The 27543-nt window shown below is 50.7% G+C and overlaps 1 protein-coding gene across 8 annotated transcripts; it reads left to right on the top strand.

Moving 5' to 3' along the window:
* On the top strand, positions 1 to 27543 carry LOC128423131 (glutamate receptor ionotropic, NMDA 1). Of its 8 annotated transcripts, none has more exons than XR_008332686.1 (22): positions 100 to 412; positions 2425 to 2559; positions 3516 to 3692; positions 5260 to 5322; positions 6541 to 6641; positions 7538 to 7659; positions 7841 to 8015; positions 8351 to 8495; positions 8643 to 8726; positions 9936 to 10071; positions 10624 to 10751; positions 11350 to 11514; positions 11865 to 11983; positions 12897 to 13009; positions 13514 to 13662; positions 13913 to 14070; positions 15066 to 15227; positions 15757 to 15866; positions 16555 to 16700; positions 20570 to 20680; positions 25498 to 25588; positions 26398 to 27543. XR_008332686.1 is itself a non-coding variant. In XM_053407921.1 (21 exons), the coding sequence occupies exons 1-21, from the start codon at positions 164 to 166 to the stop codon at positions 26464 to 26466; spliced, it is 2817 nt and encodes a 938-aa protein (XP_053263896.1). In that variant the 5' UTR covers positions 1 to 163; the 3' UTR covers positions 26467 to 27543. The 8 variants fall into 8 exon arrangements, 5 of the variants coding, with proteins under 5 accessions (XP_053263896.1, XP_053263897.1, XP_053263898.1 ...); XR_008332688.1 differs by lacking the exons at positions 25498 to 25588; positions 26398 to 27543 and adding exons at positions 17682 to 17716; positions 19054 to 19100 and having other exon boundaries at positions 20570 to 20675; XM_053407921.1 differs by lacking the exon at positions 25498 to 25588 and having other exon boundaries at positions 1 to 412.

Raw genomic sequence — 27543 nt, 5'->3', positions numbered from 1 at the left:
GACAGCAGTCTTTTGCAAAGGGCCAATTCAGCACCAGGGACAGCAGCCGCCTCTGCTTCTTCCACAGGGCCGCTTCAGGACCACAGATAGACCCTCTTGCGTGGCAATTCTCCGCCGCCTGGGGGGCCCCTGGGCTGCGCCGGGCGACGGTGGGGTGACCGCCATGCGCCTCCTGCTGCTGGCCGTGCTGCTGTGCTTCTCGGTGGCGCGGGGGGGCTGCGAGCCCAAGGTGGTGAACATCGGGGCGGTGCTGAGCACCAAGAGGCACGAGCAGGTCTTCCGCGAGGCCATCAACCAGGCCAACAAGCGCCATGGCACCTGGAAGATCCAGCTCAACGCCACCTCCGTCACCCACAAGCCCAACGCCATCCAGATGGCCCTCTCCGTCTGCGAGGACCTCATCTCCAGCCAGGTAGCCGCACCGCGCCGCCCAAGAACCGGTCGGGGGACTCCCCCTAGGGACTCCTCCTCGACGTGATGGGCCAAGCTCTTGACCTGGTGGACTGGTTGGCCCCAGAAAGGACCACCCAGGGACCCCTGGATCCTGTGGACTGTGGGCTTGGGGCACCAGCATAGGGCACTCTTGGCCCTAGAGACCACCCTAGGGACCCCCTTCCAGTCCTCAAGAATTAGCCTAGGGGCTCCTTGACCTGATGGACTGGTTGGTCCTAGAAAGGCACACCCAGGAACCCCGGGATCCTGTGAACCAGAGTGTGGGTTTGGGCACCAACCTAGGGATCTGCGGGCCGCAGAGACCGACCTTGGGAGCCTACCACCCTAAGGACCGGTCTAGGGACTTCTTGACCCTTCTAAGGGCCAGCCAACAACCCCTTGACCCTATGGACCAGCCTTTTGGCTTGGGGCACCAGCCCAAGGATACCCCCCCTCTCTCTTTCCTTCTCTCTCTCCCTCTCTCCCTTTTTCTTTTTCTTTCTCTCCCTCTCTTTCTCTCTTTATTTCTCTCCCCCTCTCTCCCCTATCTTTCTCTCCCTTTTTTCTCTTCCTCCCTCACTCCCCCTCTCTTCCTCTCTTTTTTTTCTCCTTCTCTCCATGTCTCTCCCTCCCTCTTTCTTTCTCTTTCTCTTTCTCTCTCTCTCTTTCTCTCTCTCTATTTCTCTCCCTACCTCTCCCCCTTTCTCTCCCCTTTTTTTCCTCTTCCTCCCTCTCTCCCCCTCTTTCTCTCTTTATTTTTTCTCCTTCCATCCCTCTTTCTTTTCCTTTCTCTCCCTCTCTTTCTCTCCCTCTCTTTCCCTCCTTATTTCTCTTTTTCTCCTTCTCTCTCCCCCTCTCTCCCTCCCTCCCTCTCTCCCTCTTACACACCCACATATTGGGACCTTAAAAATACCCCAACACAGCCCATTTCCCAAGGAACAAACCGGGTCCCCAAGTTATCAAATGGTGCTATTTTGACCCCATTTACATCTCATTTGGGATCTCCTTTGAAGCCACCCAAATTGCAGACCTGATCGACATTTACAGACTTCCTTCTTCCCCCAAACGGAGCAGAAAATGCCATTTATAGGAGAAGCCAGCAAAGGGAGGAGGAAGTTTCCATGGAAACGCCATCTCAGTTGCTTCCATAGGGTTGGTTCCTTCCATCGATTGCTCTTCGCCTCCTTCTTGCCAGACCATTTCATCATAAATAGTCCCTGGAGGGGAAATGGCATTTAGGCCTTTAATGTGCGGTTAAGGAAATCATATTATCTTGCAATCTGGCTCGGCCGACTTCTCTCTCTGCCTGTCAAAGCCTGGGCATTTGAGGACGTCCATAATTTAATGGGAGAAACGTCGGAGGGGAATGGCTTCTTGTTGTTATTGCTGAGTCGTTTAGTCATTTCCGATTCTTCGTGACCCCATGGACCAGAGCACGCCAGGCCCTCCTGTCTTCCACTGCTTCCCACAGTTTGATCAAACTCATGTTGATCACTTTGAGAACACTGTCCCACCATCTCATCCTCTGTCTCCTTGCACCCTCCTCCTTGCGCCCTCCATCTTTCCCAACATCAGGGTCTTTTCCAGGGACTCTTCTCTTCTCAGGAGGTGGCCAAAGTCTTGAGGCCTCAGCATCTGTCCTTCCAGTGAGCACTCAGGGCTGATTTCCTTCAGAATAGGTCTGTTGGATCTTCTTGCAGTCCATGGGACTCCCAAGAGTCTCCTCCAGCACCAAAAAAGCATCCATTCTTCGGCGATCAACCTTCTTGATGGTCCAGCTCTCACTTCCATACATCACTAGTGGGAAAACCATAGCTTGAAGTATATGGATCTTTGTCGCCAAGGTGATAGGATTATGGATTTTTATGGATGCATAATTTCATGGGAGAAACATCGGAGGGGAGAGTAGGATGTCCATATTTTCATGGGAGAAACGTCAGAGGGGAATGTTAGGACATCCGTAATTCCATGGGGAAAACGTCTCTCCCACAGGTCTACGCCATCTTGGTGAGTCACCCGCCGGCTCCCAACGACCACCTCACGCCGACACCGGTGTCATACACTGCTGGCTTCTACCGGATCCCAGTCATCGGCTTGACCACGCGCATGTCCATTTACTCAGACAAGGTAAGCCCACAGCTCCCGCTGGTCGGGACTCGCCGTTCTCCTGGACATCTGGCGAGAGAAGGCCTTGACTTCTCCTCTGCCCGGTTCCCCGCCACTTCACTTCTTGCTTGGAGGGAGCCGCCAGGAGACCCTCGGAGATGGGCCCCGGTGAGTCCAGAATGGCTGGTCCATTAGAGGCATGGTGACTCCATATCAGACCATGCCTGGTGCCCCATGCTCCTCAGAAACAGCCATTCGTTCTTCTCAGGAGTCGACGTCTGTCTGTCTGTCTTCCGAGCTCCTCCAGACCCACACCACCTTCACTGGTAGAAAGGACACTGGGTATCTTTCCCATACTGGTGAGTGCCCAGCCCAAACCTTCTGGTGGAAAGGTAGAGCTTTGTATCTTCCCCATACTGGTGGATACCCAGCTCAAACCTTCTGGAGATCTTTCCCATTGGCTTCCTAAAGAGGCCCTTCCACTGCGCAGGAGGGCCGTTGTCCACAATGGTTCCCAGGTCCCCTTCCAAGGTAGCCCCATGGAGAAAGCAGGGCAGTAGACCAAGCAGATGGCCAGGTCTTAGATGGAGCTGGTACTAGAGATGTTCTTCCACCCCAGGGGAGGGATGTTCCTCAATCTCATCTCCAAGTCACCTTCCCATGGAGACAGCAGGAGATGAGCAGAGGATGGACCTCTCTGGAGAGGCAGGTGGGGTCTCAAGATGGAAGACCTCAAGAGGCTCTTTCCACCCCATAGGAGGGACATTGCCCCAACTCCTTTCTAGGTCCCCTTCCAAGGTAGCCCCATGGAGAACGCATTAGCTGAGCAGAGCATGGACCTCTCTGCAGAGGCAGGTGGGGTCTCAAGATGGAACTTCTCCAGAGGCTCCTTCCACCCCGTAGGAGGGACGGCGCTTCAACCCGGACGCCCCCGCCTGGTCCGCAGTGACGCCCCCTCTGGCTCCTTCTCTCCCCAGAGCATCCACCTTTCGTTCCTCCGCACGGTCCCTCCTTACTCTCACCAGTCCAATGTCTGGTTTGAGATGATGCGCTTCTACAAATGGAACCACATCATCCTCATCGTCAGCGACGACCATGAGGGCCGGGCGGCCCAGAAGAAGCTGGAGACCCTCCTGGAGGAGAAAGAGTCCAAGGTCAGTAGCTTCCCGCCACCCACGCTCTTCTCGAAAGTCTCGCGCTTTGTCGTCCGTGTGTAGATTGACATCTGTAAATACACCTTCTCTCTCTTCTTCCCATTGTTAAACATGACCCACATTGTGCTCTTAAGCGCCGGCCGTCTAAGTCCCTGATCAAAGTTTGTTACTCTTTATTCATTTCACTTGCTTTGCCATGGTCGAAAAAAACCGAAATCTCCGACTACGTAAAAAAAAAAAAAGAAATCCGAAAGAGGCAAAAACGGGGAGACGGGGGCGGGACGTAACCTGGAGCTGGGCCAAAAACCCATTTCCTTATTGGAAGAGAGCGTCTAGGAGAGTAGGCTTGGATCATGGACTTGGGAAGGAGCTGAAAGGGTTGTCTGGTTCAACCAAGGCAGGAACCTCAAGATGGAATCATAGAGTTGGGAAGGAGCCCCAAGAGAGACTTGTGAGGCAGGGATAAGCAGCTCCCTTTACCTGCTTCCTTCCTCTTTTCCAAAGAAGCTCATGGTCAATGCAACAATCTGATCAGTCATAATGGTCATAATTTTGTCATCTATACCCCCACCCATCAGACTGGGTTGCCACAGATGCTCCAACATCTAGAAGAACACCATAAAAGGTCCAATCGTCCACAACTTCTCCAATCCCAGCTTCTCCTGAAGGTCCAGTTCCTTCTCTCCTGGGTTGGGGGCCCATGTGGCTCCACCCCCTCCAACATTTCTACGGCGGAAGTGGCAGAGGAGGACTTTGATGTGTGGTGTGAGCGGTGGCCCCACGTCGGCCAAGTCGACATATATGGGAAGCCTTCCTAGATCAGACCAAAGGCAGGACATCCGGTCCATGATCCTCTTCTCCGTGGCCGTCAAGAATCCTGCAGGGAGGAAGGAGCTGAGGGTGGCGGCCTTGCCCCCGCTTTTCACTCTAAGCAGCCAGCATTCAGAGGTCTAGCAACATTTGGGAAGAGGGACAACCCACCATCCCCTCCAACATTTCTCCCATGAAAATGTCCAGTTGCCCTCAGAAACTCGCAAGATACCTTCACCGATTTAAAGGAGAGGAAGAACTTGCATGAACCCCCAAGGAAACTTCCTAGGACACCCCCATAGGAGATCTTGTAGGAAACTTCTTAGGAAACTTTGTAGGAAATTTAATAGGAAACCCCTATAGGAAACTTTGTAGGAAAACCCCATAGAAAACCTGGTCAGGAACCCTCATTGGAAATGTCTTAAGAAACCCCCTTAGTAACCCCCATAGAAAACCTTGTAGGAAACATAATAGGAAACTTTGCAGGAAACTTAATAGGAAACCTTGTAGGAAACTTTGCAGGAAAATTTGTAGGAAATTTAATAGGAAACTTTGTAGTAACTTAATAGGAAACCTTGTAGGAAACTGAATAGGGTAGCTTGTAGGGGGTTTTCCCTGCTCCTCTGTTACGGCCCCCCCGCCCCGGATCAGGAGGAGTTGGATATGGGATTTGCTTTGAGTGCCCGTCTTTCTTCTTTCAACTGTTTATAATCTTCTTCTGTGTCTGCATATTTTCTCTGTGCACATTATCCATCAGAGTAAAAAAAGGAGCTTTGACAGCCTCGAACCGCTATCCTTTGACATCAAGCGAGGACCCAAGGTATATTTGCATGGAAATGCACGCCGCCCACCAACCTAACGAGCAAAAAAATTAAAATTAAAAAATTCATAAAATTCATCAATTGGGCCGCCTCGGCCCACGGGCACCCCACAAAAAATTAGAATAAATTTTAGATATATATAGACATATATATATATTAAAGGGAAGAAAATATAAAAATATCTCTGGAGCCAGCAAGCAGACTCCATGTTTTTTTTTTTGGGTCGCACGTTCTTTTCCGTTGAGATATGCTTGGTTTGAGCTTGAGTTTGAGGAGCAATCCCATCCTGGACGTCTTTCTTCGGAAGACCATGCATGTGGAGCCAGAGCGAATTTGCGAGTTTATTCCCCCCCCCTGTTTCCTCCTGAACCATCTGATTCCCCCTTCCTGTTCTCCTCTTCCTGCTCTGCCCCTTCCTGTCCCAACAGGAAATGCGAGATGCTCACTTCGATTCCCTTGCAAGGCGGACCCCTTGCGTGTTTTTCCCCTCCCCCTTCCTCTCCTTTTCCTGTTTTTTATTATTATTATTATTATTATTATTATTGGAAAAGCAACAGGCGTTTGAGCAGTCAACTGCATCGCAAAACCAGCCAGCCAACCAATATATGGATATTCGCAGTTGCCGCCTGAGGGGCTCCCTCACCGTCGCAAAGATGGCGACGACAGAGCGAAAAAGGCAGGTCGGCAATTCCCGAGACGGCGGGAATTCTGCAGAATTTGCAAAAAAAAAAAATTATTGGAAATTTTGCAAGAATTTTTTTTTTTTTGCAAAAAACAAATAGCGAGAAATCAATTTGCCACGGTGGGTGGAATCACTTTGGCGGCCGCTGTGTATCTCTATATATGCCTTTTTTTCCTCTTTCCTGTACCAATGCACGACCTTCTTTTGGGGCTGGAGTGACTTCTGTTTGCATGCCCAGTGCAACAACAAAGAAAAATTATTCTTTTTTTAAAATAGAAAATAAAATAAAAAATTAGATTTTTAATTTTTTAAGGGGGGTGGGGAGGAAATTAACCCCAGCAGGAGAAAAGAAAAGAAAGAAAGAACGGGGGGGGGAGAAAAAAAAAACCGAGGAAAAGAAATGAGGAACAACTGAGTCCTTTCCAGGTAGACCTTGGAAAGAGAGAAGGAGGTATCTTTCTGAGGAAAGCATGGCTCTCGCATGGGGGATCGGGGCCCAGCCGACTGACCCCATTTGCTCGCGCCAACCTTGCAGGCCGAGAAGGTCCTTCAGTTTGAGCCGGGCACCAAGAACGTGACGTCTCTCCTCCTGGAAGCCAAGGAACTGGAGGCCAGGGTGATCATCTTGTCTGCCAGGTGAGGGCCGGCCGGTGGGGCGGGGTTGGGGTCAGGTGAGTGGAGGCGACCCCCATTTTCCCCCCGTTCAAACTTCTCCGACATTTCCCTCTGAGGTTTCTTCCATGAAAACAGGGACCTCCGATTCCATCCCTTCCAGAATTTATCCCATGAAAATAGGGACTTCTACCATCCCCTCTGATGTTCCTACCATGAAGATATGGACGTCTGACCATCCCCTCTGACGTTTCTCCCATGAAACTATGGACCTCCTATTCCATTCTTTCTAGATTTCATCCCATGAAAATATAGACTTCTACCATCCCCTCTAATGTTCCTACCATGAAAATAGGGACCTCCTATTCCATCCCTTCCAGAATTTATCCCATGAAAATAGGGTCATCCTGCTATCCCCTCCAATGTTTCTCCCATGAAATTATGAGCGTTCTACCATGATGTTCCTGATGTTCCTACCATGAAGATATGGACGTCCGACCATCCCCTCTGACGTTTCTCCCATGAAAATATGGACCTCCTATTCCATTCTTTCTAGATTTCATCCCATGAAAATATAGACTTCTACCATCCCCTCTATTGTTTCTCCCATGAAAATAGGGACCTTCTATTTAATCCTTTCCAGAATTCATCCCATGAAAATATGGACTTCCACCATTGCCTCTGACATTTATCCCACGAAAATAGGGACGTCCTAGCATCCCCTCCGACGTTTCTCCCATGAAATTATGGAAGTCCTACCACCCACTCTCACATTTATCCCATTAAAATGCTGACGTCCTACCATCCCCTCTGATATTTCTCCCAAGGAAATAGGGACCTCCTATTCCATCCCCTCCGCCGTTTCTCCCACCAAAATACGAACATCCTACCATCCCAACAGCCTTCTTCTCTTTCTCCAGTGAGGATGACGCCACCACCGTCTACACGGCCGCAGCCAAAGAAAACATGACAGGTCCCGGCTACGTCTGGCTGGTGGGGGAACGGGAGATCTCCGGCAATGCCCTACGCAATGCGCCAGAAGGTAACCTGGGACCCCTCCCCATGGTCCAGCTGCCCCATGGTTGATTGCCCAGCGGTGCTCTCCTTCCCTTCTCTAAATCCATTCGGAGGTATCCGCCCCGCAGCGAGTTCACCTGGATTACCTCTGGGGTCCCAGCCAACCCAGACATCTGTCTCCACCCCCCACCCCACCCCCGTCCCAGGTCTCATCGGTCTACAACTCATGAACGGCAAGAACGAGTCGGCTCACATCCGGGACGCGGTGGCCATGGTGGCCCAGGCAGTCCACAACTTGTTTGAGAAGGAGAACATCACCGACCCCCCCAGGGGGTGCGTGGGGAACACCAACATCTGGAAGACGGGGCCGCTCTTCAAGAGGTAAGAGCGACCTGGGCACCTCAGACCTGGGTTCTTTATGGAGGGGGTGGTGGGACATCTGTCATTTAATGGGAGAAACGTCAGAGGGGATGGTAGGATGTCCATATTTTCATGGGATGAATGTTGGAGATGATGGTACGATGTCCATAATTTGGTGGCATAAATGTCAGAAGGGGTGGTAGGGCATCCATAATTTTGTGGGAGAAACGTCAGAAGGGGTGATAGGACGTCTGTAATTTTATGGGAGAAATGTCAGAGGGGATGGTAGGACATCCGTAATTTCATGGGAGACATTTCCATCCCTCCGCATCCCGATCAACCCGCCTTCTCCCCAGGGTACTGATGCAGACGAAGTACGCCGAGGGTGTGACGGGCCGGGTGGAGTTCAACGAGGATGGGGACCGCAAGTACGCCAATTACAGTGTCATGAACCTGCAGAACAACAAGTTGGTGCAGGTCGGCGTCTACAACGGCAGCCACGTAAGTATCCCTGGATGGGAGGGCCCTGCCCGGCCTGGGGGTCGGACTGGCTGACCTTCGGGGGTCCCATTCTGACTCTATGGTCATTTATCAGGGAAGGCTGGTAGAGAAGGTCTGGTCCCAACCTTTCTCTCCTTACCTCCTCAGTTCCTGCCCAACGACCGCAAGATCATCTGGCCGGGAGGAGAAACCGAGACGCCCCAGGGCTACGAGATGTCTACCAAGCTCAAGGTATCATCTCTGCTCCACCTCCCTCCCTCACTAATGTCAGCCTGGTGAGGAACAGTTGAAGGAGCTGGGGAAGAGGAGAGCAAGAGATATGAGAGCCACCTTCAAACATCTCAAGATGATTGAGGGTCTGGAAGCCGAGGCATAGAAGGAACGGTCAAAGGAGATGGCTCTTTTTAGCCCAGAAAAGGGGAGGCTGAGAGGAGATGTTAGGGCCACTTTCGAAGATCTCAAGATGATTGAGGGTCTAGAAGCCCAGCCTTAGGAGGAAAGGTTGAAGGAGATGGAGAAGAGGAGATATGGGAACCAACTTCAAACATCTCAGGATGATGGCGGGTCTAGAAGCTCAGCCTTAGAGGAAAGGTTGAAAGAGATGGCTCTCTTTAGCCCAGAAAAGAGGAGGCTGATAGGAGATGATAGGGCCATCTTCAAACATCTCAAGATGTTTGAGGGTCTAGAAGCTGAGCCTTAGGAGGAACGATGAGGAACTTCGGAGGAGATGGAGAAGAGGAGACCAAGGAGATATGGGAACCACCTTCAAACATCTTAAGATGGTTGAGGGTCTAGAAGCTCAACCTTAGCAGAAACGTTTGAAGGAGATGGCTCTCTTTAGCTCAGAAAAGAGGAGGCTGAGAAGAGATGTTAGGGCCATCTTCAAACATCTCAAGATGACGGAGGGTCCCTTGGGAGGAACAGTTGAAGGAGATGGCTCTCTTTAGAGCCAAACATCTCAAGATGATTGAGGGTCCAGAAGCCGAGCCTTCGGAGGAACGGCCGAAGGAGATAGGAACACTCAGTCTGAGGATGAGGAGATATGAGAGCCGTCTTCAAATATCTCCAGGCTTTCGCCTGGAAGAAAGAACAAGTCCTCCCGCTCCAGAGGGTAGGACTTGAACCCGTGGCTTCCAGCTCCAAGAAAGGAGAGCCCGGCCTGACGTCCAGGAGAAATTTGCGGGACGCAAGCAAGCCGGCTCTCCTTCCTTGGAGTCCCGGGTGCTTGAGTGAAGATCGTTGCACCTCAGGGGGGGTTGGTCTAGATGACCATGGAGCCCCTTCCATCTCAACCACTTCTGAATTCCATGTTGGCATCCCTGCGTCCAACTCTCCCCTTCCAGGAGAAGGCAGCAGAAGGGTTGAGAAGGCGATTTGGCTGGGAAGAGGACGGGGATCCATCTTCTCACTTTTGGGGGGGCTGTTTCCCCTCCCCCCCAGATTGTCACCATTCACCAGGAGCCATTCGTCTACGTCAAGGAGACCCTGGCCGACGGCAAGTGCAAAGCCCTCACCAACAGCACCGGTGGCTTGGTGCAGCAGGTCCTCTGTACGGGGCCCAACAAGACCATGCCGGGTACGTCTTGAACCCAAAGCGGGGGCATCAGGTCAGAATCTCCCCCGCCAAGCGTCTCCATTGGGCGCCGAGCACCTCTCCTTCTTGGGAGGGTCTGCACTGCATGGTGGAGATGAGATCCTCTTAGTCTAGACCAAGCCTCCTCCAGATGTGGTTGGCCCACACCTCCCATGATCCTTAGCTAGCTGGACCGGAGGTCAGGAACAATGGGGAGGTCCGTTCCCCATTGATCAAGCCTGAAGAACTGGATCGCTTCCTGATCATATATGGAATGGAACCACCTGAAGGACCGAGGTGGAGGAAGCCTGGTTCAGATGATCTCTTCCACATACGACCAGGAAGGAATCCAGCTCAGCAGGCCGGGAACAAAACGGATCGACGGGGAACGGGTCAGATCTCCACCAGGAAGCCATCCACATTGTCCTAAAGGGGCCGGGTCAAATGGCATCTCCTCGACGGACGGGCATGGAGGTGGAGCGATTGAGAAGGTCCTCTCCGTTGGGGACCTTCTGGAATGGGCCTCAATGGTCCCTCTTTCTCCTGCCCCACCAGGCCGCCCCAGCGTGATGCTCTGCTGCTATGGCTTCTGCGTCGACCTCCTGATCAAGCTGGCCAAGACCATGAACTTCACTTACGAGGTCCACCTGGTGGGCGACGGGAAGTTTGGCACACAGGAGAGGGTGAGCAGGCCTCGGGAAGGCCGGACGGGCCAAACTCCAACTTCTCGGAAGACCTCCGAGGGTCCAGCCCCTTGGCCGGGGACGGACAGACGCCGTCCCGTTGAGAAAGGGGATCTGTGGGAAGTTGTTCCTGGAACGGTTGGCCGTCCCCATTGGCTTTCCGCCCACACTGGGGTGACCTGAGGAACCTTCAGGAGAGGCCTGGAGGGTTGTCCATTCGTGAACTTGCTTCCCATAGCTTCTTCCTGCTATCCCCTTTGACATTTGTTCCATGAAAATATGGACGTCCTACCATCCCCTCTGAGGTTCTTCCCATGAAATTTCCTTTCTGATGTTCTTCCCATGAAATTATGGACTTCCTACCATCCCCTTTGACATTCATCCCATGAAAATACGGATGTCCTACCATCATCTCCCACATTCATCCCATGAAATTATGGACGTTCTACCATCACCTCCCACATTCATCCCATGAAATTACGGACGTTCTACCATCATCTCCCACATTCATCCCACGAAAATGCCATCATCACCGACGCTCATCCCATGGAAATACGGACCTCCTTGCCCTTCTCACCCTGGCTCTGTCTCACCACAGGTGAACAACAGCAACAAGAAGGAGTGGAACGGCATGATGGGGGAGCTCTTGAGCGGTCAGGCGGACATGATCGTGGCTCCTTTGACCATCAACAACGAGCGGGCCCAGTACATCGAGTTCTCCAAGCCCTTTAAGTACCAGGGACTCACCATCCTGGTGAAGAAGGTGGGTAGACATGGCCAACGACCACTAGGCATCACTGTGCCCTCCAGAGGGCTTGGTCCACAGAGGTGGCCACGCTCTGCTTTGGTCAAGCCGTTCCCGTTGTCCATCTCCTTCCCTTTGCAAAGTCCCGATGGAATTTCTTGTGAATATAATATAATATAACATAATATAATCAGCATCCATTAAAAGCCACCCATATATGACATCAAGGTCCATCCTTGAAAGGCCTGGGGAGAAGAAGAGAACCGTTCTCTTGCTGCGATCTCCTCAACCTTTGTGAGGAACCCTAAGCAACCCCTGCTGGGGTCTTCCCCCGGCTGCTGACGCCCACTTCCGGTTCTCCGTTGCAGGAAATCCCCCGCAGCACCTTGGACTCGTTCATGCAGCCGTTCCAGAGCACCCTGTGGCTCCTGGTGGGCCTATCGGTCCACGTGGTGGCTGTGATGCTTTATCTCCTGGACCGTTTCAGGTAACTGCTGCCACCCCTTGGTCTTCCTGGTCTTCTCCACCACCTCCACCTCCTCCTCCTCCCTCTACCTCTTGGTCTTCCTGGTCTCCTCCTCCTCCTCCCTCCTCCTTTCTGCTTCCTTCTCCTCCTCCCTCTACTCCCCCTCCCCTCCTCCTCCTCCCTTCTCTTTTCTTCCTCTTCCTCTTCCCCATCCCCCTCCTCCTCATCCCTCTAACCCTTCCTCTACCCCTTGGTCTTCCTGGTCTCCTTCTCCTCCTTCCTTCCTTCTCCTTCTCCTCTTTCCTCCCCCCATTTGGCCTTCCTGGTCTCCTCCTCCTCCCTCCTCCCTCCTCCCTCTAGCTCATGGTCTTCCTGGCCTCCTCCTCCCCCCTCTACGCCTCTTTCCTCTACCCCTTGGTCTTCCTGGTCTCCTTCTCCTCCTTCCTTCCTTCTCCTTCTCCTCTTTCCTCCCCCCCTTGGCCTTCCTGGTCTCCTCCTCCTCCCTCCTCCCTCTAGCTCATGGTCTTCCTGGCCTCCTCCTCCCCCCTCTACGCCTCTTTCCTCTACCCCTTGGTCTTCCTGGTCTCTTCCTCCTCCTCCCAGAGGAGCAAGGAAAAGTTATCCAGCTCTGCTTCCTCCCACCCATGAATGGGGGCAGGGACAAGAACTGGATGGGCTGTTCCTCAAGACGTCACCAAATTACGTACCCATCAATGATGCAAAGGGACCTCTGTCCACTGACTTTGCATCACTTATTCCACCTGCGAACGACATGAGGGAAACCGAGGAGTCCTCGAAGTTCCGCCCTCTGCCCACCCTGGACTTCTGGAGTTCCTCGCACCCGTGAGGTCCAGAAGCTTCTTTCCACGGGGCATCTTCTAAGACCTGCTACTTGATGGACGGCTGACCGCTGGCCCCACTTGCTCTCTTGCAGCCCCTTCGGCCGCTTCAAAGTCAACAGTGAGGAAGAGGAAGAGGATGCCCTGACCCTGTCATCTGCCATGTGGTTCTCCTGGGGAGTCTTGCTCAACTCTGGCATCGGAGAAGGTGAGTCTCTCCAGTGGGAATGATCTGGATGGGTCCGTCCGTAAGAGGCTGCAAAGCAAAGGCTGGTGCCACCGACCCCATCTCATCTTCTCTGATATTTCTCCCATGAAAATAGGGAGGTCCCACCATCCCCTTTGACATGGATGAAAATAGGGAGGTCCTACCATCCCCTTTGACCTGGATGAAAACAGGAAGGTCCTAACACCCCCTTTGACATTGATGAAAATATGGAGGTCCTACCATCCCCTTTGACATTGATATGGAGGTCCTACCATCTTGTTTGACATTGATGAAAATATGGACGTCCTACCATCTTCTCCGACCTCCGTCATTTCTCCCATGAGAATAGGGATGTCCAACTCAACTTCTTCCCCTCTGGGTTCTTCCCTCATTAGATGTTCTTCTCGAGGGGCGGCACTAGAGAGCTTTGGTGAGGTCTATCTCCCCAGGGTTTCGGTCCTTCAGATGCTTGAGGACCATCCCGAGCTGCCCTATCTCTTCCAGGCGCTCCCCGGAGCTTCTCTGCACGGATCCTGGGGATGGTGTGGGCTGGATTCGCCATGATCATCGTGGCCTCTTACACTGCCAACCTGGCGGCCTTCCTGGTGTTGGACAGACCCGAGGAACGGATCACGGGCATCAATGATCCCAGGGTAAGCATGGAAGGAGAACACCAAGCCTCTGACATGTCTCCTATGAGAATATGGATGTCCTACCATCTTCTCTAACATTTATCCCATGAGAATAGGGACGTCCTACCATCGCCTCTAGCATTTCTCCCACGAAATTATGGACATCCTACCACCCCTTCTGACATTTTCCCCATGAAAATGTGGACGTTCTACCACCCCTTCTGACATTTTTCCCACCAAAATATGGACGTCCTACCTTCCCCTCTCCCAGCTGCGCAACCCGTCTGACAAATTCATCTACGCCACGGTCAAGCAGAGCTCGGTGGACATCTACTTCCGCCGGCAGGTGGAGCTCAGCACCATGTACCGCCACATGGAGAAGCACAACTACGAAAGCGCCGCCGAAGCCATCCAGGCTGTCCGGGACAAGTGAGTTGGACTCCTTTGACTTTTCCGGGCGGGTGGGCTGGGAGGACATGGGGGACCAATGGGGAAAGAGGCGTTGGATTATGGGATTCCATTTTTATTTTTATTTTTCGGCCAGTTAATTTCCATGAATTTTGACCAATTAACAACCCACTGATTTGAAGCCAACGCAAAGTCGAAGAATTTTTGCGGGAATTTGGCTGGGATTTCTAAGAAATTCTGCTGGGATTCCTAAGAAATATGGCTGGGATTTCTAAGAAACTATTTGGCTAGGAATTCTAAGACATTTGGCTGGTATTTCTAAGAAATTTTGTTGGGATTTCTAATAAATTGTTTGGCTGGGATTTATTAGAAATTGTTTGGGATTTCTAAGAAATTCTGCTGGGATTTCTAAGAAATTCTGCTGGGATTTCCAATAAATTTGGCTGGGATTTCTAAGAAATTCTGCTGGGATTTCCAATAAATTTGGCTGGGATGTCTAAGAAATTGTTTGACTGGGATATCTCAGAAATGTTTGCTGGGTTTCTAAGAAATTTTCCTGGGATTTCAAATAAATGTCTGCGTCTTCTAAACAAAATGTTTTGCGGGAATTTCTAATAAATCGTTTTGCAGAAATATAGAAGACATTTTACTGGGATTTCTAATAAAATGTTTGGCTGGGATTTCTAATCAATGGTTTTTCTGGGTTTCTCGTAAATTTTGCAATCTAATTTATTGTTTTGCTGGGATTTCTAATCAATGGTTTGGCAGGAATTTCTCAGAAAAGGTTTGACGGGAATTTCTAAGAAAAGGTTTTGTGGGAATATCTCAGGAAAGGTTTGGCAGGAATTTCTCAGGAACAAATTTGCCGGGATTTCTGATCCTTTCCTTTCGGGACCGCTTCATCCTGCGAAAATCCTCCATCGGAAGAGGGGGAGGGAAGCCTTCTGGAATTTGCCGGGAGCGCTGAAGTCGACCCCCTTTGCCTGGTTACTGTTCCCACTTGTGTCTCCACCCAGCAAACTCCACGCCTTCATCTGGGACTCGGCCGTCCTGGAGTTCGAAGCCTCCCAGAAGTGCGACCTGGTGACCACTGGAGAACTCTTCTTCCGGTCTGGATTTGGAATCGGAATGAGGAAGGACAGTCCCTGGAAGCAGAATGTCTCGCTGGCCATCCTCAAGTCCGTACCCTCTCCCCCGCCCGCGGGAATGATCCAGGGAAGGGAGTTGGGGTTGGGTGGAGAACACCAGACACTCCAAGCATCCCAGATCGATCCCGGAACTTCCCTTTCCCACTCCGGAGGAGAAACACAAGAGGACCTCTTTTCACGGGAGAAAGATCCAGGCATCCCCTCTGGGGGAAATTGGGAAAATAGGATATCCAGGGTTCGAACCAGAAAGCTGCCACCCTCCAATGTTCCTTGCCCCCCAAAATCGGGATGTTCTGGGATCGAACCCAGTAGCATCAAAGAGGGAGTCCGGTTGGGCCTGACCTCCTCTGGGTCTGTCAAAGATGGCCGAGGAGCCTTCTTGGTCCAAGTTGGTCTCCTGGAGGACTCCCTTGCCTTTCCTGGGACTCCCTTGAGTCCCCGTAAGAGATTTGAGGGTTGCGGGGCGTGGCTTCACCTGGCCTCCCACCCCATCCCCCAATCCATATTTTATTCAAGATGGTGGGACTCCCCGCTTCAGCTCTCTCCTCCTGTCCCACAGCCTCCACGAAAATGGCTTCATGGAAGAGCTGGACAAGACGTGGGTGAGGTACCAGGAGTGCGACTCAAGGAGTAATGCCCCGGCCACCCTCACCTTTGAGAACATGGCAGGTGGGTTCCTAGACCTCCCCGTTCCCCCTGGGGCACGAGGGACACCACCACCACCCCCGGGGGTCATCCAGTCCAACCCAAGGCAAGGCACAAAATGTCCAGCGCTTAGCCCGGTTCTTAAGAATAAGACTATTGAGATGATGGTGATGGTGATGGATGATGGGCCTTAGTTTGCCTACCCATCATCCAGTGCTTAGCCCAGCTCTTATGAATCAGAACATTGAGGTGGTGGTGTTGGATGATGCTGATGGGTGCTTAGCCAGGCTCTTAAGAATAAGAATATTGAGATGATGGTGGTGTTGGTGGATGGATGATGGATGATGATGGATGATGATGATGATGATGAAGACTGCCAAACTTAGATTCACATTATTATTATTATTATTATTATTATTATTATTATTATTATTATTACTGTTATTGTTACTATTGCCATTTCTAACTACTACTGCTACCACCACCATTTGTAAGTATCCCTATCGCTATCCTTCTTCTTACGATTGTCATTTGTGATTCCTATTCTTATTCCGGATCCCCATCGTTATTACTATCACAATGATTGCCGCCATGATTACGATTCTCACTCTGCTTCCTGGACAACCCTCGACTGTGGTGGTGGTGTGTGCGCGCGCTTCCTTCAAACCCGGCTCTCTGACCCTTTTCCCTCCCGCGTTTCGACCCCTCCCAGGCGTCTTCATGCTGGTGGCCGGTGGGATCGTGGCTGGAATCTTCCTGATCTTCATCGAAATTGCCTACAAGAGGCACAAGGACGCCCGACGGAAGCAGATGCAGTTGGCCTTTGCCGCCGTCAACGTCTGGAGGAAGAACCTACAGGTAGGAAGAGGCCATTTTTGGGAGGAGAAGAGACCTCTGGCAGGGGGCAGGTAACCCACAAAACCGCCGGAAAAAACACCAAAACATGTGGGACTTCTATTTTTTAATTTCCGTTTTTTAATTTGGAGGTCCTTTTCCATTTCCCATTCCTTCACCCCAACAGTCACTACGGTGCCGAAGGGGAGTAGTATTAGGGGGACGCCTTCTCTGTGGCCCCCACTTATGGGGTGGGGGAACCCCATAAGTCACTTCTTCCAGAAGGGTGGAGGGTTGGTTTGGATGACCCCTGGGGGCCCCACTCATCCTGGGAAGGCCTTTGAGGGGCCCCCTACCCTCCTAAATAGGGGGGCAAATGCCCCAATGGAAATAGGGGCATCCTATTTGATCCCCTATAATGAAACAGGGGCGTCCTATTCGATCCCCTACAATGGGAATAGGGACATCCTATTAAATCCCCTATAATGAAATAGGGGCATCTCATTCGATCCCCAATAATGAAATAGGGGCGTTCTATTCAATCCCATATAATGGGAATACGGGCGTCCTATTAAATCCCCTACAATGGAAATAGGGGTGTCCTATTCGATCCCATATAAGGAAATAGGGGTGTCCTATTCAATCCCCATCAATGGGAATAGGGACGTCCTATTAAATTCCCTACAATGGGAATAATGTCATCCTGTCAATCGGGGTCTGTCCATCCCTGTGTTCTGCCCCCTCTGCCGCCCAAACGAGGCAGGCTCAAATTTTGTAGGGCATCCCGAGTGCAATTGTCACTGCCATTTTTCACTTGCCAACTTTCTAGAGAGGAGAAACGCTTCCCTGGGTTGACGGCGGGTCCGGTCCGGGGTTTGGGGTTTGGCCGAGATGGGGGGGGGGGTCCAGGATTTTTTGGGTGGGGGCCATCCCACCCCACCCCACGGCCGACGAGGAAAGCCGACGTTCCGGAGATCCGTTTGACAATGTAAGACTTTTCCGCAGGAGGAACCCTCCGGCCACTAGTACAATGCTAGAAGGTAGGCGAGCGGGAAGATTTCTTTGTTCAATAAATACCAATTTTAAAAAATAAAATAAAATAAAAGTCAAATCAAAAATCAAAATATGACCAAAAAAATTATATATATATATATATATATGTATATACATACACACACACACATGCATACATACATACATATACATATACATATTATATATATGTTTATGTATATATATATATATATAATTTATATAAGTCTATATATAACATATGTGTGTGTGTGTCTATTCAATAATATGACCAAAAGTATATAAAATATTATTTATATATGTATATAAATAATATATATATAATTTATATATGCGTATATAATATATAATACTTATATAATATATAAAGTATATAATGCATATAATATATATATATAATGTATATATATATATACGTATATGTATGTGTATGTATGTGTGTGTATATATATATATATATATATATATACGCACGCGCACAAACACACACGTTTCTTTTCAAATTATTATTTGAAATCATGGGCGGGGTAGAAATGATAAATTATTACTATTATTATTATTTGGTTTTGGTCACTCTTCGGCCATGGCGCAACGCCATGCGCTGATACCTCTGGATCAATATATGTAAATATATATATATATTTATATGTGGGTATCTCCCTATCTATATATATTTAGATATAGATCTTCACCCATTCCATCCTATCAATTGCTTTTTTCCTGTGCATGCCGGGGGAGCAGGGGGGAGAGGAAGATCGGGAACGGAAGCAAGAAATGGATTCAATTCCGGTCGGCCCCCCCAACCCGGATGCGGAGGAGCCAGACCTGGTCTCTCTCCCCCCCAAAAAAAATTACCTAAATCCAAAGGGGGGGATCAGAAACGGGGTTCCCCAAGGGGAGGATACAGAGGGTTCAGATCGGGGGGCCCTCCCCCCAAAACCCCAAATTCCACTGTAGCCCAAAGGGTTGGGATCAGAAACGGGGTTCCCCTCCCAAAAATGGGGGCCTCCACCCCCCCATAACCAGGTCTGGTTGCCTCCCACCCAACCTCCCCCCACAATTCTCTCCCCTCCCCCCTCTTTGACGGCTTTCGTTCCCGCTCCGCCCCAACCCTCCAGCTGCCCCCTCCCCATTTAATCCCCCCTCGGATTCCCGCCCGGGGTCCCTCCGGAAAGCAGCCCCCCAGCTTCCGGCCGCCGATCTCGGGAGACCTATATACCCTCCTTGATTTCCCAATACTGGTTTTCGTTTCTTTCTTTAATTCTGATATTTTACCCCCCATTCCCCCCCTTAACATACAATGACTTCCCTTCTCTTCTGATGCAGTCTTCTCTCTATCTCCCAGCCGTAGGACCTGCCTTGACCAAAGGCCCCGATCCTATTTATTTAGGGGTAGGTGGAAAAAGTCTCTTGCCCCCCTCTCTAGATGATGGAAGAAAGGGGGCGACAGCGACCGGCAGGGACCGCTCCCCTCCCAGGCCACCAATAGGGTGGGGGCCCCTCCTCTCCAAGCTCCTGAGAGGAGGCCCTCTTAGCTGCTGCAGGAACCCCAAGGTTGCTTGTAGCTCCGTCCTGCCCCATTCCCCCCACCCCTTCCAGAAAAGGGTCCGCCCCACATACAAGGTCCTCACGTACAGTTTCTGTCAGATGTTCGTCCCATGAAATTATGGACGTCTCCCACCCCTTTTGACGTTCTTCCCACAAAATTATGGACGTCCTACCATCACCTTTGACATTCTTCCCATGAAATTATGGATGTCCTACCACCCCTTCTGACGTTCTTCCCATGAAATTATAGACATCCTTCCTTCCCCTCTGAGGTTCTTTCCATGAAATTATGGACGTCTTACCATCCCCTTTCACGTTCTTCCACCGAAATTATGGACGTCCTACCACCCCTTCTGACGTTCTTCCCACAAAATTATGGACATCCTACCATCCCCTTTGACATTCTTCCCATGAAATTATGGACGTCCTACCACTCTTTCTGATGTTCCTCCCATGAAATTATGGACATCCTACCACCCTTTCTGGTGTTCCTCCCATGAAATTATGGACGTCCTACCACCCCTTCTGACATTTCCCCCATGAAATTATGGACGTCCTACCACCCTTTCTGACGTTCTTCCCACAAAATTATGGACGTCCTATCACCCCTTCTGACGTTCTTCCCACAAAATTATAGACGTCCTACCACCCTTTCTGACGTTCTTCCCATGAAATTATGGACGTCCTACCACCCCTTCTGACGTTCCTCCCATGAAATTTGGACGTCCTACCATCCTCTCTGACATTCCCACCACCAAATTATGGACGTCCTACCATGACGTTCCTCCCCGGAAAACAGGGTCTTCCTATCACTCCTCCCACTGATGCTTGGGGTGCTTCTGACCCGAACCACCCCGTCCGAGACCCCCAAAATCGCCCTCTCGGCGGGGACCTGCCCCGTTTGCCCCAGGGATGGGATGGTTTTGAGGGCAACTGTACATCCTCTCTGACATTTCTCCGGGAGTTGGGGGAGAGGAGTGTCTGGTTCCTCCCCCTTCCATGAAAAGAGGTACTTCCAATTCCATTCCAAGAGGAGTGTCCTCTCCCACCCCATCCTGTGAAATTAGGGTACATCCATGAAAAGGACAGCGGATCCGCTCAGAGTCTGGGGTGGCTCCCAGGATCGCCCCAGCCCAAGATGGCCGCTCGGAAGGTCAGCGCTCGGAGGGGCCCTCCGGAGCCCGGCCGCCCTGTAGGGCAGGAGGAGCACACCAGGCGAGCAAGGCAGCCCGTGAAAGCGAGGCACAGTGTAGACGCGGCGGCCGGTGGCGGCCGTCCGGAGATCTAACCGCTTATGTACATGTTCGTTTTAGGATAGACCAAGTGCTAGAGCAGAACCAGGCCCTAGAATGAAAACCACTTTTAGGTCCATCACATCCACGCTGGCCAACAGCTTCAAGAGCCGTAGGTCCTGCAGAGACACGGTAAGAAGAAGACAACCGGTTGTGCCCTCCTTCTTTCTCTCTCTCTTTCTCCTGCCATCCCATCAACCGCCCCATCTCACAGCTGCCATGGCCCCGTTTCGTCCTCTGTCAGTCCGTCTCCACCGTCTGTCCCAAAGATCGAGGGCTCCCTCTTCTCCCCGTATGTGGTTTGTTTTCCTTTCTGTTCTGACCCCCCCAAAAAAACCCAGAATTTTCTCCCCCCCTCTTTTGATTTCCAGTCCTTCCTGTCCTGGTCCCCGCCCAGAAAGCGGTCCGCCGTGCCGTCTTCCCCTCGTCCGTCCCCTGCCCTGCCATCTCCACTGTCTCCCTCTGCCTGTGGTAACTGTACGGCTCCGTAAGCAGTGGCCAGCAGGACTCCCTGCCACCTCCCTCTCCTGCCACCACACTTCCTGTGGGATTCAGGCAAGGTGCATGGCCTCCCCCGGCACCATGTCTCTCGTCACCTTCTGTACCTGTGTTTTTCTGTCCGTGGCTTCCTTGGAAATGACAAGGCGGGGGAGGGGCCCTCCGTCATCAGGCGGATGGCCGAGCTCCATTGCTTAGCCCGTGCCAACGTTTCTCCCATGGAAACAGGGGCGTCTGGCCGTCCTCTCTGACGTTGACCTGACAGAACCGGCAACCCAAGTCCCCCCGGGCCAGATCAGGCCATAGCTGTCAACTTTTCCCTTTTCTTGCGAGGAATCCTATTTGGAATAAGGGAATTTCCCTTTTAAAAGGGGAACCGTTGACAGCTATGGATCAGGCCCATTTGGGTCCTCAATCCGGGAAGCCGGATCTGTAAATCTCGGTGACACCGATGGGACCAAGTGCCCGAGCAGTGGTGGCTTGGCTGCTCCAACCCCGCGGCTGGTTTGCCCCAGCGGCATTTGATTGGCAGGGATGGCCCCACCCTGCGCTGGGATCCGGGTTGAGCCGCCGCCGCTAAGCCTCTTTGTCACATCCTTGTCGCCAATAATCTCGGGTTCTGGCTTCACTCAGCCTCTTCCTCCCACCGCTGCTCGGCCTCTTCCTCCCGCCCCCACCGCCCCTGCCGCCCTGGTGCCCCTAGGGTAAGGTTCCCAGGCACCCCCATTTTCTGGGGACCGTCCCCAGATTTAGAAATCCTACAAAATCCATGGAGATTGAAAAGCATCCCCGGATTCATGGGGGGAAATCTGGTCACCTTATTCTACGGGCCAGAGAGCGAGCGAACAAGCTCACTCTGTCTACTCACGAGAAGCAGCGGCGGTGGTGGTGGCAGCAGCCCCTGGGAAGCTGGGGCTGGGGGCTGGGGGGTGGGGAGGAGGACAATTTGACCCCCCTCGCCTCTTCTTCCAGCTCCACCCCCCCATTTCCGCTTCTCCAGCCCGCCATAAGGTCTGCGTGACAGTGGACTGGCTGGCTGCTAGAAAAAATTGCCAACCCCTGTCCTGTTCCATACCTGCCGACATTTCTCCCATGAAATACAGACGTCCTATTCCATATGTGCCAACATTTCTCCCATGAAAATATGGACTTCCTACCATCCCCTCTGACATTTCCCCCATGAAAATATGGACGTCCTATTCCTTTTTTTTTTTTTTTATGGACGTCCTATTCCATACCTGCCAACATTTCTCCCATGAAAATAGGAATGTCCTTAGGAAAAGCGGGATCAACCCCGGATCAAACGGAAACTGTCATGGCTTCTTCAGATCTTGGGCTGTCCCTGCAAAATAGGGACCCTGGGATATCTGTTAGGATCCCTCATCCCAATGTGTTGATAGGCTGGGAATGAGGCCAAGGCGGGACAACCCGAACTTCCACAATCTGCAGACTTTCTGCTGTTTTCCTATGTGCAGGCAGATGAGTGGGGTATTATTATTATTATTATTATTATTATTATTATTATTATTATTAATTTATTTTATGGCTCTCTGGCAACAATAATTGTGGTGGTGTTGATGATAATATATATATAATATTATTGTTATTATTGTTATTATCATCATTATCATTATTATTAACTTATTTTATGGCTCTTTGGCAACAATAATTGTAGTGGTGGTGGTGATAATGATGATAATATATATAAAACATTATTGTTGTTATTGTTATTATTATTATCACCATTATTATTTATATTATTATTGTAATTATCATCATAATCATTATTATCATCAAGTAGGCAGCCGTGTTGGTCTGACACAGCAGAAATAAAAGAAGAAGAAGAATACTTATTATTATTGGAAATTAATATATTTCACAAAACCTCTCCCATGATTTCTCAAACTTATTCCAAAGGGCGTTGGGCTACAATTTCCTCTGAACATCCTCCTGTATCAATGTGAAGATCGCGGTCACTCTCTCGGATCAGCCCCAAATATTGCTCACTGTTTCCGCTCAGGATTTCCTCTGAAAATTCTCCTGTATCAATGCTAAGATCACTGTCATTTCCTTGGGGACCAGCCCTGAATATTCCTCACCGCTTCTCCTCCGAATTTCCTCATCAAATCCTCCCATATCAGTGCCAAGATCACCGTCACAGCCCCCCCCAAAACACACACATTAAAACACCCTTGAATTTCAAGGATGTTTAAATGAGTATTCAAGATTGTAAAACAGAAAAAAATAATTAAAATTATATATATATTTAAAAAGACACACATATCAAAACCAGTAAAAACAATTCTAACAAAAACATAATAATAATAATAATAATAATAATAATAATAATAATAATAATAATTTATTTATACCCCGCCCTTCCTGGCCAGGGCCAGGCTCAGGGCAGCTAACACCAAATATAAATTACAATAGAACATAATAGGAAAAACCCAAGAACAGTTAATTAAAATACAGCTTAAAATACAGCTTAAAATGCAGCCTCATTTTAGTAGTAGCCCATAAGCCAAGACCATAAAGGGAGGAAACATCAGAACTATTTTTTATTTTATTTTATTTTATTTATTAATTACTATTAGTAGTAGTAACCTATAGTAGCCCATAAATCAAGACCATAAAGGGAGGAAACAGAATTAAAAAGCAGTTTAACAGCATGTCAATCTGTTCTCATCCCTTTTTATTTATTTTTAATCCATTTCCCAATTTTTTGTCCATTTCCCACAGCAGGTTATTCCTTGTTGAACATCCCAAGCCACCACTCTGTGGCATTCTGGCTCCACCTCCTTTTGCTGAATTTATTCCTCCCTCCCCTCTATTCCCTCGTTCTCCTGAATATCCATCCATCCATTCCTTCCTCCCTCCCCTCCATTCCCTCGTTCTGCTGAATATCCATCCATTCCTTCCTTCCTCTAAATATCCATCCATGCTTTCCTTCCTCTGAATATCCTCCCATCCATTCATTCCTCCCTCCCCTCCCCTCCATTCCCTCATTCTTCCCACCGCTCCCGCCATTCTTACTCCCGGTCGGCCTTCTCCGCTCCTCTCCTCTCCGCTTCTCCTCCTCCAAACCCTCCTTTCCGCTTTCACCTCGGCACATTCCATCTTCCGCCCGTCCCTCCCGCCGTCGCTCTTTCGTTGGGAATTTCTCTTTCGTTCCATCTTCCACTCTGGGCAGTCACAATCCAAATGATTGCGAATTCGGGTCACTCTCGACGTTTGCAGGATTCAGGCTGTTTCCAAGGAGCAGATTGCACCAAAGCAATCCGTCCAAATGATTAAATCAGGTTTCTAATCAACACTTGCAGAATTCCAGCTATTTCCAAGGAGCAGATTGCACCAAAGCAATCTGTCAAAATTATTAAATCAGGATTCTGATCCACATTTGCAGGATTCCAGCTGTTTCCAAGGAGCCAATTGCAGTAAATCAACCCGTCCAAATCATTCCACCAAATTTGATTTAATTCCCAGATATCTTCCCCATTGTGCATCATCCTTTCTGGCACGGTCGCCACGTGGGCAGGAAAGTTCCATCTCCCTCTCCAAACCCCCGGCCCGTTTTGGAGACCCTCTATTATGCATGTTTCTGAGTTGGTGGCGCATAGGGTTTGACCTCATCCCCGCCCTTTGGCGTCTTTCCAAAGGTCCCAGACATTGAAAGGTCCACCTGGGGCGAAAGCCAACTTCTCGGCCATCTTGAAATTCTGATTCCCCCCCCTCTCTCCCCATCAAAAGGACATCTGTCACAAGATATTGGGAGGGTGGTATTCCAGAAGGGGAAATGTCTCGGCCGGAAAAGATGGCTTTCCGCCTTCTCAAACTCCCCCCCACATGACTCTCCGTTTATTCCTCCTGTTCGTAACTGCAGGGATTTATTTAAAAAGTCTTCCCCCCCCAGCGGTGGGCGTTTGCATAACCTCCAACATTTCTCCAATGAAGATAGGGACATCCTTTTCCATCCCCTCCATAATTTCTCCAATGAAAATGGGGACATCCCATTCCATCCCCTCCAACATTTGTCCCATGAAAATAGGGACATCCTATTCCATCCCCTCCAATATTTCTCCGATGAAAATAGGGAAGTCCTATTCCACCCCCTCCAACATTTCTCCCATGAAAATAGGGACATCCCAGGAACAGCGGAACCTTCCGGGATCCCAGCGGAAACTGGGCTGGATTCTTCTATCCCGGGAGAGAGAGGGGTGCTCGGAGGGTCTGCTTCCTTGGGCGGCTTTCCCTTCTAGGCATTCCAGTGTGGAGGGTAGAGGGAGGAGGAGGAGGAGGAAGAAACGCAGCTCTGGGTTGGCCGGGTTGGCCGGGCGGCGTCCCGCTTTCCTGGGGTGGTGGTTTTGGTGGTGTCCCCGGGTGCCGGCACCGGGTTCAAAGCCAACTTTCGATGTAATAGACCATCCCTTTGATGCGCCTGCTCCCTACAGACACCCCCGCGAGGCCGCCACACCCAGAGTCCGTGAGCTGCAGATAAAGCCCTGTAGAGAATTCCCGGCTTCAGGAGTTCCTCCGCAAAGGGTGGGATCTTGTTGTGAATGTTGATGCATTTTTGTCCTGTATCCAAAGTCCTGTTTGATCTTGTGGGACGGGTGGAGGTGCTGGTGGGGGGAACAACTGGTCGTCCCCTTCCGGGACATCCCAGAAAAGGGCCGGGTGGGAGAGGAGTAGGGCGGCCATCTTTGAAAAAGTGGCTCTTTTGCGAGCCGAGTCGCCGAGCTTTTTCCCGGAGGGAGTTTCTTGGCGTACATGAAGGGAGAGTCGTCGGCAGATTTTGAAGGGGATCGACCCAAAATTGTCAAGGGGTCGAAGCTGCCGGGCGATTCCAAAGGGGATCGGCCCGAAATGGCTGAGCTAGCGGGTGCTGCTTTCCGGGGGAAGAGGCTGCGCTGCGAGGGGGAGGGAGCCCCCGCCCCACGTGGCTGCCCCCCGGGGAAGATCCTTGAGGGATGATGCGCTCCAACCGGGAAGGAGCTGAGCCGAATGGAAACTGGGGGCGGGACACGACGACACAGGTCAGGGTTCTGAAATTAGTAGGGTGGCCCTATGTCAGGGTCCCTAAAATGGGAAGGGTGGCCCTACGTTTGGCTCTGCCCACATTGCGGCACCCTGACTTTTTTTTTGGGAACAGAGCGGATCCCCGGAGATTCCCCGCTTGGTGCTCGCAGCCTTGAATGCATCCCGGTTTGGAGGCGCAGCATCTTCTTTGAGCGGTTTTCTGCCGGGGCGGTGGCAGCCTGCGGGGGCAGCATGTATCTTGGCCTCGCTCTGGCCCACCTCTGCCTGACCACCGCCCCTCCCCCGTGTCTTGTCTTTTGTCTCCCCTGCAGCAGTACCACCCCACTGACCTTGCGGGGCAGCTCAACCTCTCGGACCCCTCAGTCAGCACCGTGGTGTGAGGGCCCCCATCGCTTCTTTCCTGCCACCCCCTCTCAGACACCCCCAGGATGGACCAGCTCTTCTTCTCCCACGGACCTACCTTGTGGACTGGTGCCGAGCTGGTGGTCCCGCCTACCATGCCACGGACGGACGGAGAACGAGCTCTGGCGTGCCTCCAGCGCCCACTTCCCGTTTCCTTGCGCCCCATTGAAGGACACCCTCCCGGGGCAGCCCGGCTTTCCCACTTCCCGAGAGTTGAGGCAACTGTGCGTAACTGGGAGAGTCCCGTCCTTGTACAGTTCTCTGCTTCTGGTTGTCCACGCTGGGGCTTGCTCGATTTGGGGGAGCCGACTGACTGACTGACTGACCTTCCTGTCCATGTACATAATCTGCTTCTCTTCCTACTGTCCACTTTGGGGATCACTTAATTTGGGGGGGACTTCCTTCCTTCCTTCTTTCCTTCCTTCCTTCCTTCCTTCCTTCTTTCCTTCCTCCTTTCCTTCCATCCTTCCCTCCCTCTTTGTTTCTTTCCTTCCCTCCCCCTTCCTTCCTCCCCTCCTTCCCTCTTACTTCCTTCCTTCCCCTCCTTCCTTCCTTCCTTCCTTCCTTCCTTCCCTCCTTCCTTCCCTCCCTCCTTCCTTCGTCTCTCCTTTCCAAGACTTCCCAACCACCCCTTCCCTGCTTCTTGCCATTTCCCCAACATTCCTACCTATTCCCATGGATCCATTGAGCTGATTTTCTCCCTTCTTGGAGATCCATTTGGGTCTCTTAGAGATCCACTCATCCCCTGATCTTCCTTTTATTGTATATTATGCTTTCAGAAACCCAGCCAGATGGCGGGGTAAAAATAAATTGTTGTTGTTCTTATTATTATTGATGATATTATTATTATTATTGATTTTATTAATATTGTTGTTGATATTATTATTATTGATATTATGTTGTTGTTGTTATTTACCTGAATCCTGCTAGCATTTTCACTCGTCTGAAATTTATCTAACATCTGGAATTGCGGGCTGGAATTTGGACGTCTCTTCCTAAGGATTCTGTGGATTTTATTAATGATTATTATTAAAATAAAATGTAAATAAAAGTTG

This window comes from Podarcis raffonei, chromosome 11 (genome assembly GCF_027172205.1).
Source record: "Podarcis raffonei isolate rPodRaf1 chromosome 11, rPodRaf1.pri, whole genome shotgun sequence".
NCBI classification, from domain to species: Eukaryota; Metazoa; Chordata; class Lepidosauria; order Squamata; family Lacertidae; genus Podarcis; species Podarcis raffonei.
Note: the sequence above shows the minus strand (reverse complement) of the source record. Positions and strands in the feature narration are given on the sequence as shown.